The 15,110-nt window shown below is 42.8% G+C and overlaps 1 protein-coding gene across 1 annotated transcript; it reads right to left on the bottom strand.

The window, feature by feature from the left end:
* Positions 1 to 9,456: 9,456 nt before the first annotated feature.
* LOC110465218 (putative uncharacterized protein DDB_G0275629) lies at positions 9,457 to 13,779 on the bottom strand (the record flags this gene model as incomplete). The annotated part of the gene is made up of 2 exons (XM_021520887.1): positions 9,457 to 9,541; positions 13,727 to 13,779. Coding segments are annotated over 2 exons (138 nt in total), but the record flags the coding sequence as incomplete, so codon positions are not given.
* Positions 13,780 to 15,110: the final 1,331 nt, after the last annotated feature.

The raw sequence follows: 15,110 nt of genomic DNA, 5'->3' as shown, positions 1-15,110 counted from the left end.
CCAAATAAAATATTTTCTTAATGTGGCACTAATGGGCTTCCGTAGCTTTGTCATGATGGATTACAGTTTGAGTTTGAACCCCGCATTAATGTTCCATTTTTCGCTGGAGTTATGGCCCTTTGAACATTGGAAATTATCAAAATTACCCTTTTATTGACGTATTTTCGCTACCGCTTGCCATATGAATTTGAAATTTTGTTTGTGGCTTAATCATAATAGATTACCATAGATAGTTTGAACCATGTATTGATATTCCATTTTTGACTAGAGTTATGGCCTTTTTGCACATAGGAAATTCTCATAATTCACTGTTTTCCATATTATTTGTAAGTTAGTATACATGTATAATGGATTAGAGTTTGAGTTAAAATCCAGTGTCAATGTTCTATTTTGTCTTGAGTTATAGCCCTTTGCACATAGGGAATTCTTAGTAACTGTATTTTTTTCCACATCAATACGTAACTTGATGCTTGACTCTTTTCTTGAATGATGGATTACAGTTCGAGTTGGATCCTCATGTTAAATTCTATTTATTGCTGGAGGCGACACACAGGCATACCCAATACGTATCATGCACTCATAATACTATCCACATATGACCTCCGAGATTATGTGGACGTTAAGCTCCCTCAACCAACCAATAAGCAACTGAAAGCATAATGCTTTTCATATGGCCATTATGGTGACCATGCTATTTCAAAATGACACCCTTTAAGTGTGTGGGTGCACGTGCCGGCAACGCATCGACTTCCTTCGAAATGCAGTTTTCTTCTATAGGTGTCTCCTTGACACCCGTCCTCATATGACCCTGGCTGCTGCGAGGACATAAATCACCTAAAAGAGTTCATCCTTTGAAGTCCTTCTGTATGACTTGATGGTCTGAAGCATTACTTGGATAAAAAGACTGAATGCCGTTTAACAGAGGGTCTCTCTCATAATATTCTGGCTCCCTATCGGGAGGAGTTGGGTCCTAAATGGGGAATCTCCAATTCAATTACACAATTTGGTGTTAGGACCCCTGTACATCTTTAGTAATCAGGTGTTCCGTCTGACTGTCCTTCTATCTGTTTCTAGCTCACCTGCCAAGGACAAGTGAGCTTTTGCCCTGGTGCGGCGTCCGTCGTCTGGCCATCGTCTGGCCCGCGGGCGTCAATTTTCCCTTTAAACATCTTCTTCTCAATAACCTACATTTGTAGAGGCCCAGATACCTGGTATTGGGACTGTACCGTACTGGGATGAAGGGCTATCAAGTTTGTTCAAATGAGTGACCTTGCCCGACTTTTCCAGGTCACGAGCGTTAAATGAGGTAAAATGTTTAAACGACTTATTTTCAATAACCAAGGAGCCCAGATACCTGATAGTGTGCCTGTAGCATGCTTGAATGAAGAACTACCAAGATTGTTCAAATGAATTATTTTGCCATCCTTTCAATGTCACAGAGGACAAATTTGCTAAAACTTTAAAACAATTCCCAATAACTAAGAGGACCATGATATTGAGCCTTTAGCATGCCTGGATGAGAGGCTACGAAATATGTTCAAAATAATGACATTGGCCGACTTTCAAGGTAACAGGGGTCAAATGTGCTACAATCTTTAAACAACTTCTTCTCAATAACCAAGCAGCCCAGATACATGTTATTGTGCCTGTAGCATGCTGGGATGAAGTGCTACCAAGTTGGTACAAATGAATGGCCTTGATCTACATTCAAGATCACAGGCGTCAAATGTGGTGTATTTGAATGAAGTGGTGATGAGCTAAACATCCACATAAATGACCTAGATCAGCTTCAAGGTTGCATTAGAAGCAAGTGAGCGATACAGGCCCATTGGGCTTCTTGTTTAATTTCTGCACAATATCTTCAGTGCTGTTGATTGGATTGCTTTCAGACTTTATCCGTTGCTTTTTTTAAGAAAGTGCTTGCTATGAATAGCTTTTCAGGCCCGGTGGTCAAAGGTCAAGGTCACTGTTACCATGAATAGAAAATTAGTTTAGGCACAATATTTCGAATTCTGTGACTGCTTTGGTGCTTTGGTGGTCAAATGTTAAGGTCATTGCTACTTTAGAAAGTATTTGCTTAGGATACAAATTGTAGCTTTTGAGGCATCGATGTCAAAGTTCAAGGTTAATGTTACTATAAATAGAAAAAATATTTCATGCACAATATTGGGAGCTCTGTTTGGCCGTATGCACTCAGACTTTATGCAGTTTAAGAAAATGTTTGTTTAAGCCTTTGGATAGCTTTTAAGCCTTTGATATCAAAGGTCAATGTCACTTACTAGAAATAGAACATCAGTTTGTGTACTGTATTTCGAATTCTGTTGGACTGATTACACTCAGATTTTATCTAGTCCTTCCTGGAAGAAATTGCCTGCTTGGGATAACTTTTCAGGTTCAGTGGTCAAAGGTCAATGGGTCAATATAAATAGAAAATCTATTTAATGCACTAATGCACAATATATTGATTTCTCCTGGGCTGATTACACTCTGATTTTATCCAGTGCTTTCTCAAAGAAAGTGCCTGCTTGGGATAATTTTCCATGCCCGGGGGTTAGGTCTATATCACTGTTACTATATGAATAGAAAATCAGTTTATAAAATGCACTACTTATATTTTGAGTTCTGTTGGTCTGATTACACTCAAGACTTTATCCAGTGCTTTTATAAAAGACAACACTTGCTTTCACTAGTGTTTGCTACATGTATACCTAACCACAGTTTCTTTTAAATCTTTAATAAACTTTATTATGGAGAATTGTCACGGCGGCATTTAAAATGTATATATTTTTAAATTTTTCATATTATTCCCGACAAGTGATTGGCCAGGAGTGCATCACGTGTCCACCCATAAAAACCGATAACGACTTGGAGCGCGTGATTTTTGTTAAAGGACTGGGTGTTTCTAAAAATAGAATTATGACGTGTCTCCAAACAATGCAACGTTCCACTTCCGAACCGCTTTACCACAACAAAGATGGTAGGTCGTCTCAAAGCTGTTCACATATTAGTATATGTGGTTATAGGGCCTTTGCAACCAGCCAATATTTTCCTCAACTCCCTGGGGAGCATACAGCCGGTGCTGCCATTTCGGCGCTCACAGCTAGCATTTAACAATTCTAGCATTGTCCAAACACGTACTCGTTTACAGCTGAATAGACTGGAACAAGCGGAGCAAAGTATCTTGCTCAAAGATACAACACAGTGCCGTGCCGCGACTCGAACCCGCAATTGTTCGGTCACGAGCCCGGCATATTACCACTTGACGACCGTGCCTCCCGTTAGTACAGTTACAAGTTGGTTTAACGTGAGCGCCTGCTCTCTCACAAAGCATCGCATCTATTCGTCTAAAGGTGGGTAATCGAATCGCTTAGTTGAGTGCTGTATATTGTTCCGTATATGCCTGATGAAGCTCTTAGAAAGACTTCGTGGATAATGTATATCTCATATTCAAATTATTTAGATACTTTTACCGAAATGCATTACTATACCATAGAGATACTCTATTATATGTTTATCATGTCATTAAAGTGGACGTACATTGACATTTTGAGTTCACACTTTTGAACAATTGAGAAAGATGTTTTATCTGCGAATATAGCATATAATTATCGATTCTTTTTCTCACAATTGTTTATTTTTTAGCTCCGGTTTAGGCCAGGCGAGGTACGACGGTAGTGTGTGACAGGCTCAAAAAAACTATCCGTTATGGTCAGAAAGTGTAAATGTTCGCCCTTTTCTTTTCATAGCATTCTAAATGTACATAATTATATTTGGAAACACTTTCGATTTGTTTTTCTCAGTCTTTTGACGTTAAGTACCATTGATAAGACCTATAAAAGGCTTACTTTACGTTTCTTTCTGAGTCTACCTTTACTAACAAAAAATTAGCGCGAACTGAATAATTACCATCCCTCAAGGTTACCTAAGCCCATTACTTCTCGCTATCTTACAATAGCCAAGTATGTTGTTAGAAATATTCATCTGTTTTAAATGGCTGCAACTGGTTCAGAACCGTGAAGAGTCAGCTTTTCACAAACTTTTACCGTTTGATATAGGAACTTATACTGGACCAGGAATCAAAAGCGATTAGGAAATCATGAGTTGCGGGGTAAGTTCATCATAATCATCATCATTCAAACAGTGTTTACTATTAATATCATTGTTTGCTGCATTAAAGGTCCTAGTTGTACACTAATTGCACGCTATGAAAAGAAAATGACATTATATTGAACTAGCTAGCGAGATTAAAGACATAATGCAAAGTCCATTTACTAATATCGTGGAAAGAAAACCAAAAGAGAAAAAAAACAAAAATGTTCACATAGCCATAAAGAGGAAGAAAATAATTGGCATATATGTAATGGTATTTAGATACGATCCAAAACGATAGTGTGTAGGGTGAGGGTATCCAAAATGGAACACTTGTTTAAGAATAAATATTAATATTTCCTATAACATTTCTGAAGACAATTGTTTTAATCTAATGAAACAATACATGCCTTTAGCCTTCATTTTATGATTTTCTTGGGTACCAACAGAGCGTACGTCTATTTATAGAGCTCATTTAAGCGAGTCCGATTCACTTGGAATTTTAAGCTGGTCGAGTACCCAAAATGGAACACTTCATCACGTAAGTCAGATTATGAAAATAACTGACAGCATTTAAAATAATTTTCTTCATTTCAAAAAAGATTTGAAAATCTCTGACAAACTTTAGTCATTTATTGCCTAAAGTGTTTATTTGAACATATAGTTTTCAATGTTTAGAAGTATGATAGGATATTTATGTTGTCATACCATACCGTTTCCCGGGATATTATCTAGAGTTATGGCCCTTTGCACATAAGAAATCTCATAATTAAATGTTTTCCCGTACTGTATCTTTTTTTTTTCCATTTCAATTTAGTTTATGAACAATGTTGAAGAGGTAGGCAGATGAAACTCGCTCAAAATGCTAAAAACTAATAAAATCTTGATTAGGAATGCATACTCTATTTCCTTTTATTACAAAATGAATAATGCTGTATCATACATATTTAAAGCGATCCATTTCGATCGGGTACCGTTCAAATTTGGGTACTCTCACTGTACATTGTACGCTCACACGGAAAACGAACGGGAAACTTACTCCTAAATTTATGGTTACAAATCTCATTCATTTTGTTTGCTATTTGAATCCTGATGGATTTGTAAATGTTTTTGGTATAATTATTTTAGGCTAACTATTCTACCGTAAGTGAATCGACACATATTTGCATTGCCAATACTTGTTCGTACATGATTCCATTGTCATATTTGTCTGATTCTATCTCGTTACATAGAGGCTCTTTTTTTCTTGTAGAAATCAGCTCAATTATGAAATAATCCAAATACACTCATCGTTCTCAGCAAATAATGTAAATATGAAAACACATAACATGACATTTTTTTGTGTCAAAACACAATATTCGCCTATAAAAATAAACTGTACTACAATAGAGGCCTGATTACAACAAAAAAGCATAACAAACTGTATTTTATACATGAACACTGTGTGACAAGATGAAGAAATACGGGGATAAAGTGTGAGTAGATAAACAGATACAAAGACACGGTGATAAACAGACACATAGACACAGTGTGACTAGATAAACAGATGCACAGACAAAGTGTGACTAGTTAAAGAGATACATAGACACAGTGTGACTAGATAAAGAGATACATATACATAATGTGACTAGATAAAGAGATACATAGACAAAGTGTGACTAGTTAAAGAGATACATACACACAGTGTGACTAGATAAAGAGATACATTCACACAGTTTGACTAGATAAAGAGATACATAGACAAAGTCTGACTAGTTAAAGAGATACATACACACAGTGTGAATAGATAAAGAGATACATACACACAGTGTGACTAGATAAAGAGATACATAGACAAAGTGTGACAAGTTAAAGAGATACATACACACAGTGTGAATAGATAAAGAGATACATACACACAGTGTGACTAGATACAAATATACACAGACACAGTGTGATTATATAAAAAGATACACAGACACAGTGTGACTAGATATAGATATACACACACACATTGTGACTAGATTAAAATATACAAAGACACAGTGTGACTAGATAAAAAGATACACAGACACTGTGTGACTAGATAAAGATATACACACACAGTGTGATTAGATAAAGAGATACATAGACAAAGTGTGACTAGTTAAAGAGATACATACACACAGTGTGACTAGATAAAGAGATACATACACACATTGTGACTAGATAAAAAGATGCACAGACACAGCGTGACTAGATGAAAAGATACACAGACACAGCGTTACTAGATATAGAGATACATACACACAGTGTGACTAGATACAAATATACACAGACACAGTGTGATTATATAAAAAGATACACAGACACAGTGTGACTAGATAAAGATATACACAGACACAGCGTGACAGGATAAACAGATACACAGACACAGTGTGACTAGATAAACAGATGCACAGACACAGTATGACTAGATAAAGAGATACACAGACACAGTGTGACTAGATAAAGAGATACATACACACAGTGTGACTAGATAAAGAGATACATACACACATTGTGACTAGATAAAAAGATGCACAGACACAGCGTGACTAGATGAAAAGATACACAGACACAGCGTGACTAGATATAGAGATACATAGACACTGTATGACTAGATATAGAGATACATAGACACTGTATGACTAGATATAGAGATACATAGACACAGTGGTACTAGATACTACAGACACAGTGTGAGTAAATAAAGAGGTACATATACACAGTATGAGTATAAGGGGCAGAGAAGTAATTCCAACAGATATAGAGATACAAGGACACTCTGTGACTAGATAAAGAAATGCACAGTAAAGATATAGAAATATCTATACGATATATAGGGTTTTGCCGACCGCGTGTAATTAGATATACATTAACAATGACACAGTTAAACTTTATATAATGATACACAGACTCAATACAACAGACATGATACGACTTTACATATACCAAGACAGTATATGGACCGAAAGCTTATATATGTATCATATGAAGTTTAGCATTAACTCAGCAAAACGTTATTACAAAATGTAGAACCATAAACAAAAACAAAAAAATATGGAAGCTTTAACAAAAACTATCATTGTACTAAATATCAATAACACGAAGGAAAAACATTCACAATTAAAAGGTTGAAAAAGTACTAGGTGAAAAGATCAGATGTTCCAGGAGGGAAAGCGTGTTCTGCCTAATCGACGATATCAGCAATGTAATTAAAAGTAAAATCCAAATAATAACAGGTTCCCATGGGGAACTTATCTTGCAATCGCACAAACAAATAGCAATGAGAAAATAATGTCGACAAAAGTCTTCATCAAACCAGCATCTTTTAAAACCAGGTGTTGTAGGCTTGTCGACATCTATCAAGAAAACAATGATGATCAGAAAAAGCTTTGGAATAGCGAATTAAATACAACATATCAATGCCATATATGCTGAATCAGAGATGCTACTATCAAGAAAGGGAAAATTCAAGACAAAAAAAAATCTGTTTGGGGTTGACCAACATCTATAATGCTAGTTATTGTTAATAAATTGAAACAATAGAATAATAATATAAAAAATACCCCCGCCCCATGAAATTGTCTCCAACTGGAAAAAAGGGAAATACACAAAACAGTGTGTATTCCCTTTATAAACTGTTGTAAACGTAACAGCTTCCCGTGGGGTGTTACACGTACTCACAATTTTTTTTATAAGTCTAAAAAAAATAGCCATCCTTTGAACGTACAACTTGTATCTTACCTATTCGTCGTAAAAACTTGTCGATTTGAAATCGCACCTTTGTCCTGAAGTCCTTTAATACATTGGGTGAACTGCATGTACTCGTGAATTATCTATAAACTGACCTCTTACATGTACTTGTAAATTAAATCTTAACTGACCTCTTATCTGTACTCGTGAGTTATCTCTGAACTGACCTCTTACATGTACTCGTTAGTTATCTCTGAACTGACCTCTTACCTGTACTCGTGAGTTATCTCTGAACTGACCTCTTACCTGTACTCGTGAATTATCTCTGAACTGACCTCTTATCTGTACTCGTGAGTTATCTCTGAACTGACCTTTTACCTGTACTCGTGAATTATCGCTGAACTGAATCATTATCTGTACTCATGAGTTATCCTTAAACTGACCTCTTACCTGTACTCGTGAGTTATCTCTGAACTGACCTCTTACCTGTACTCATGAGTTATCTCTAAAATGACCTCTTACATGTACTCGTGAGTTATCTCTGAACTGACCTCTTACCTGTACTCGTGAGTTATCTCTGAACTGACCTCTTACGTGTACTCGTGAGTTATCTCTGAATTAGCCTCTTACATGTACTCGTGAGTTATCTCTGAACTGACCTCTTACCTGTACTCGTGAGTTATCTCTGAACAGACCTTTTACCTGTACTCGTGAGTTATCCCTGAACTGACCTCTTACCTGTACTCGTGAGGTATCTCTGAACTGTCCTCTTATCTGTACTCGTGAGTTATCTCTGAACTGACTTATTACCTGTACTCAAGAAACATCTATTAACTGACCTCTAACCTGTATTCGAGAGTTATCTCTAAACTGTCCTCTTACCTATACTTGTGAGTTATCTCTGAACTGACCTCTTACCTTTATTCTTGAGGTATCTCTGAACTGACTTCGTACCTGTATTTGTAAGTTATCTCTGAACTGACCTCTTGCCTGTACTCGTGAGTTATCTCTGAACTGATCTCTTACATGTGTTCCTAAAATATCTATAAACTAATATAACCTCTTACCTGTACTCGTGAGGTATCTCTGAACTAACCTCTTACCTGTGCTTGTGAATCATTTCTGAACCGATATCCTACTTGTACTTGAGAGCAATTGCTGAACCTGCAGTATTCTTATCGCTGATATAGTCTCGTGTCAAACTGGATGATCGTTTCAGATAGTTGTGACAAGAAGGCATGTTGTTTACAGTTATGATACATTTTCTATGTTACATATTGTCCTAAAGCTGTAAAAATGTTTAAATTTCAGGTTATACTACCAACAATCCTTCTTTTCATTGGGTTTGCTGGATCAACTCTACAAATAAAACATCCAGAAGACATCAATGATGCCGTAGATGTTCAAACTGATTCGGAAGAGATACCTTCAGCGGCAAAAAATATCAACAACAATGCAAGATCCCGCATAATCCGCGAGACTGGATCTGGAAAAAGCAGTGGTTCTGGTAGCGGTAGTGGCTCTGGTAGTGGTAGTGCTTCTGGTAGTGGTAGCGGTTCTGGTAGCGGTAGCGGTTCTGGTAGTGGTTCTGGTAGCGTAAGTGGTTCTGGTAGCGGTAGCGGTTCTGGTAGCGGAAGTGGTTCTGGTAGCGGTAGCGGTTCTGGTAGTGGTAGTGGTTCTGGTAGCGGTAGCGGTTCTGGTAGCGGTAGTGGTAGTGGTTCTAGTAGTGGTAGCGGATCCGGTAGTGGTAGTGGTTCTGGTAGCGGGAGCGGTTCTGATAGTGGTAGTGGTTCTGGTAGCGGTAGTGGTTCTGGTAGTGGTAGTGGTTCTGGTAGTGGTAGCGGTTCTGGTAGCGGTAGTGGTTCTGGTAGCGGAAGCGGTTCTGGTAGCGGTAGTGGTTCTGGTAGCGGTAGTGGTTCTGGTAGTGGAAGCGGCTCTGGTAGCGGTAGTGGTTCTGGTAGCGGTAGTAGTTCTGGTAGTGGTAGTGGTTCTGGTAGCGGTAGTGGTTTAGGTAATGGAAGTGGTTCTGGAAGCGGTAATGGTTCTGGTAGCGGTTCTGTTAATGGTAGTGGTTCTGGTAGCGGTAGCGGTTCTGGTAGTGGTTCTGGTAGCGTAAGTGGTTCTGGTAGCGGTAGCGGTTCTGGTAGCGGAAGTGGTATTGGTTCTAGTAGTGGTAGCGGATCTGGTAGTAGTAGTGGTTCTGGTAGCGGTAGTGGTATTGGTTCTAGTAGTGGTAGCGGATCTGGTAGTAGTAGTGGTTCTGGTAGCGGGAGCGGTTCTGATAGTGGTAGTGTTTCTGGTAGCGGTAGTGGTCTTGGAAGCGGTAGTGGTTCTGGTAGCGGTAGCGGTTCTGGTAGCGGTAGTGGTTCTGGTAGCGGTAGCGGTTCTGGTAGTGGTAGTGGTTCTGGTAGTGGTAGTGGTTCTGGTAGCGGTAGTGGTTCTGGTAGTGTGAGTGGTTCTGGAAGCGGTAATGGTTCTGGAAGCAGTAGTGGTTCTGGTAGCGGTAGTGGTTCTGGTAGTGGAAGTGGTTCTGTAAGCGGAAGTGGTTCTGGTAGTAGTATTGGTTCTGGAAGTGGTGGTGGTTCTGGTAGTGGTAGTGGTTCTGGTAGTGGAAGCGGTTCTGGTAGCGGTAGTGGTTCTGGTAGTGGAAGCGGTTCTGGTAGCGGTAGTGGTTCTGGTAGCGGTAGTAGTTCTGGTAGTGGTAGTGGTTCTGGTAGCGGTAGTGGTTTAGGTAATGGAAGTGGTTCTGGAAGCGGTAATGGTTCTGGTAGCGGTTCTGTTAATGGTAGTGGTTCTGGTAGCGGTAGCGGTTCTGGTAGTGGTTCTGGTAGCGTAAGTGGTTCTGGTAGCGGTAGCGGTTCTGGTAGCGGAAGTGGTATTGGTTCTAGTAGTGGTAGCGGATCTGGTAGTAGTAGTGGTTCTGGTAGCGGTAGTGGTATTGGTTCTAGTAGTGGTAGCGGATCTGGTAGTAGTAGTGGTTCTGGTAGCGGGAGCGGTTCTGATAGTGGTAGTGTTTCTGGTAGCGGTAGTGGTCTTGGAAGCGGTAGTGGTTCTGGTAGCGGTAGCGGTTCTGGTAGCGGTAGTGGTTCTGGTAGCGGTAGCGGTTCTGGTAGTGGTAGTGGTTCTGGTAGTGGTAGTGGTTCTGGTAGCGGTAGTGGTTCTGGTAGTGTGAGTGGTTCTGGAAGCGGTAATGGTTCTGGAAGCAGTAGTGGTTCTGGTAGCGGTAGTGGTTCTGGTAGTGGAAGTGGTTCTGTAAGCGGAAGTGGTTCTGGTAGTAGTATTGGTTCTGGAAGTGGTGGTGGTTCTGGTAGTGGTAGTGGTTCTGGTAGTGGAAGCGGTTCTGGTAGCGGTAGTGGTTCTGGTAGTGGAAGCGGTTCTGGTAGCGGTAGTGGTTCTGGTAGCGGTAGTAGTTCTGGTAGTGGTAGTGGTTCTGGTAGCGGTAGTGGTTTAGGTAATGGAAGTGGTTCTGGAAGCGGTAATGGTTCTGGTAGCGGTTCTGTTAATGGTAGTGGTTCTGGTAGCGGTAGCGGTTCTGGTAGTGGTTCTGGTAGCGTAAGTGGTTCTGGTAGCGGTAGCGGTTCTGGTAGCGGAAGTGGTATTGGTTCTAGTAGTGGTAGCGGATCTGGTAGTAGTAGTGGTTCTGGTAGCGGTAGTGGTATTGGTTCTAGTAGTGGTAGCGGATCTGGTAGTAGTAGTGGTTCTGGTAGCGGGAGCGGTTCTGATAGTGGTAGTGTTTCTGGTAGCGGTAGTGGTCTTGGAAGCGGTAGTGGTTCTGGTAGCGGTAGCGGTTCTGGTAGCGGTAGTGGTTCTGGTAGCGGTAGCGGTTCTGGTAGTGGTAGTGGTTCTGGTAGTGGTAGTGGTTCTGGTAGCGGTAGTGGTTCTGGTAGTGTGAGTGGTTCTGGAAGCGGTAATGGTTCTGGAAGCAGTAGTGGTTCTGGTAGCGGTAGTGGTTCTGGTAGTGGAAGTGGTTCTGTAAGCGGAAGTGGTTCTGGTAGTAGTATTGGTTCTGGAAGTGGTGGTGGTTCTGGTAGTGGTAGTGGTTCTGGTAGTGGAAGCGGTTCTGGTAGCGGTAGTGGTTCTGGTAGTGGAAGCGGTTCTGGTAGCGGTAGTGGTTCTGGTAGCGGTAGTAGTTCTGGTAGTGGTAGTGGTTCTGGTAGCGGTAGTGGTTTAGGTAATGGAAGTGGTTCTGGAAGCGGTAATGGTTCTGGTAGCGGTTCTGTTAATGGTAGTGGTTCTGGTAGCGGTAGCGGTTCTGGTAGTGGTTCTGGTAGCGTAAGTGGTTCTGGTAGCGGTAGCGGTTCTGGTAGCGGAAGTGGTATTGGTTCTAGTAGTGGTAGCGGATCTGGTAGTAGTAGTGGTTCTGGTAGCGGTAGTGGTATTGGTTCTAGTAGTGGTAGCGGATCTGGTAGTAGTAGTGGTTCTGGTAGCGGGAGCGGTTCTGATAGTGGTAGTGTTTCTGGTAGCGGTAGTGGTCTTGGAAGCGGTAGTGGTTCTGGTAGCGGTAGCGGTTCTGGTAGCGGTAGTGGTTCTGGTAGCGGTAGCGGTTCTGGTAGTGGTAGTGGTTCTGGTAGTGGTAGTGGTTCTGGTAGCGGTAGTGGTTCTGGTAGTGTGAGTGGTTCTGGAAGCGGTAATGGTTCTGGAAGCAGTAGTGGTTCTGGTAGCGGTAGTGGTTCTGGTAGTGGAAGTGGTTCTGTAAGCGGAAGTGGTTCTGGTAGTAGTATTGGTTCTGGAAGTGGTGGTGGTTCTGGTAGTGGTAGTGGTTCTGGTAGTGGAAGCGGTTCTGGTAGCGGTAGTGGTTCTGGTAGTGGAAGCGGTTCTGGTAGCGGTAGTGGTTCTGGTAGCGGTAGTAGTTCTGGTAGTGGTAGTGGTTCTGGTAGCGGTAGTGGTTCTGGTAGTGGAAGCGGGTCTGGGAGCGGTAGTGGTTCTGGTAGGGGAAGTGGTTCTGGAGGCGGTAGTGGTTCTGGTAGCGGTAGTAGTTCTGGTAGTGGTAGTGGTTCTGGGAGCGGTAGTGGTTCTGGTAGGGGAAGTGGTTCTGGAGGCGGTAGTGGTTCTGGTAGCGGTAGTAGTTCTGGTAGTGGTAGTGGTTCTGGTAGAGGTAGTGGTTCTGGTAGTGGAAGTGGTTCTGGTAGCGGTAGTGGTTTAGGGAATGGAAGTGGTTCTGGAAGCGGTAATGGTTCTGGTAGTAGTAGCGGTTCTGGTGGTGGGGGGGGTTCTGGTAGTGGTAGTGGTTCTTGGAGCGGTAGTGGTTCTGGTAGTGGAAGTGGTTCAGGTAGCGGAAGTGGTTCTGGTAGCGGTAGTGGGTCTGGTAGTGGTAGTGGTTCTGGTAGCGGGAGCGGTTCTGATAGTGGTAGTGTTTCTGGTAGCGGTAGCGGTTCTGGTAGTGGTAGTGGTTCTGGTAGTGGCAGTGGTTCTAGTAGCGGTAGCGGATCTGGGAGCGGTAGTGATTCTGAAAGGGGGAGTAGTTCTGGAAGCGGTAGTGGTTCTGGAAGCGGTAATGGTTCTGGGAGGAGTAGCGGTTCTGGTGGTGGTGGTGGTTCTGGGAGTGGTAGTGGTTCTGGTAGCGGTAGCGGTATTGGTTCTAGTAGTGGTAGCGGATCTGGTAGTAGTAGTGGTTCTGGTAGCGGGAGCGGTTCTGATAGTGGTAGTGTTTCTGGTAGCGGTAGCGGTTCTGGTAGTGGTAGGGGTTCTGGTAGCGGTAGCGGTTCTGGTAGTGGTAGTGGTTCTAGTAGCGGTAGCGGATCTGGGAGCGGTAGTGATTCTGAAAGTGGGAGTAGTTCTGGAAGCGGTAGTGGTTCTGGAAGCGGTAGTGGTTCTGGAAGCGGCAATGGTTCTGGTAGTAGTAGCGGTTCTGGTGGTGGTGGTGGTTCTGGGAGTGGTAGTGGTTCTGGTAGCGGTAGTAGTTCTGGTAGTGGTAGTGGTTCTGGTGGCGGTAGTGGTTCTGGTAGTGGTAGTGTTTCTGGTAGCGGTAGCGGTTCTGGTAGTGGTTCTGGTAGCGGACGTGGTTCTGGTAGCGGTAGCGGTTCTGGCAGCGGTAGCGGTTCTGGTAGTGGTAGGGGTTGTAGTGATTCTGGTAGCGGTAGTGGTTCTGGTAGCGGAAGTGGTATTGGTTCTAGTAGTGGTAGCGGATCTGGTAGTAGTAGTGGTTCTGGTAGCGGTAGTGGTATTGGTTCTAGTAGTGGTAGCGGATCTGGGAGCGGTAGTGATTCTGAAAGTGGGAGTAGTTCTGGAAGCGGTAGTGGTTCTGGAAGCGGCAATGGTTCTGGTAGTAGTAGCGGTTCTGGTGGAGGTGGTGGTTCTGGTAGTGGTAGTGGTTCTGGTAGTGGTTCTGGTAGTGGTAGTGTTTCTGGTAGCGGTAGTGGTCTTGGAAGCGGTATTGGTTCTGGTAGCGGTAGTGGTTCTATAAGCGGAATCGGTTCTGGTAGTGGTAGTGGGTCTGGTAGTGGTAGTGGTTCTGGTAGCGGGAGCGGTTCTGATAGTGGTAGTGTTTCTGGTAGCGGTAGCGGTTCTGGTAGCGGTAGCGGTTCTGGTAGCGGTAGCGGTTCTGGTAGTGGTAGTGGTTCTAGTAGCGGTAGCGGATCTGGGAGCGGTAGTGGTTTTGGTAGCGGTAGTGGTTCTGGTAGTGGTAGGGGTTCTGGTAGCGGTTCTGGTAGTGGTTCTGGTAGCGGACGTGGTTCTGGTAGCGGTAGTGGTTCTGGTAGTGGAAGTGGTTCTGGTAGCGGAAGTGGTTCTGGTAGCGGAAGTGGTTCTGGTAGCGGTAGTGGTTCTGGTAGTGGAAGTGGTTCCGGTAGTGGAAGTGGTTCTGTTACCGGTAGTGTTTCTGGAAGCGGTAGTGGTTCTGGTAGCGGTAGCGGTTCTGATAGTGGTAGTGGTTCTGGAAGCGGAAGTGGTTCTGGTAGTGGTAGTGGTTCTGGTAGTGGTAGTGTTTCTGGTAGCGGTAGCGGTTCTGTTAGTGGTAGTGGTTCTGGTAGCGGTAGCGGTTCTGGTAGTGGTTCTGGTAGCGGAAGTGGTTCTGGTAGTGGTAGTGGTTCTGGTAGTGGTAGTGTTTCTAGTAGCGGTAGCGGAATTGGGAGCGGTAGTGATTCTGATAGTGGGAGTAGTTCTGGAAGCGGTAGTCGTTCTGGAAGCGGTAATGATTCTGGTAGTAGTAGTGGTTCTGGTAGTGGTAATGGTTCTGGTACCAGTAGTGGTTCTGGTAGTGGTAGCGGTTCTGGTAGTGGAAGGGGTTCTGGTAGCGGTAGTGGTTCTGGTAGCGGTAGTGGTTCTGGTAGTGATAGTGGTTCTGGTAGCGGTAGTGGTTCAGGTAATGGAAGTAGTTCTGGAAGTGG

The sequence above is a fragment of the Mizuhopecten yessoensis genome, unplaced genomic scaffold (genome assembly GCF_002113885.1).
Source record: "Mizuhopecten yessoensis strain PY_sf001 unplaced genomic scaffold, ASM211388v2 scaffold11063, whole genome shotgun sequence".
In the NCBI taxonomy this organism is placed as follows: Eukaryota; Metazoa; Mollusca; class Bivalvia; order Pectinida; family Pectinidae; genus Mizuhopecten; species Mizuhopecten yessoensis.
Note: the sequence above shows the minus strand (reverse complement) of the source record. Positions and strands in the feature narration are given on the sequence as shown.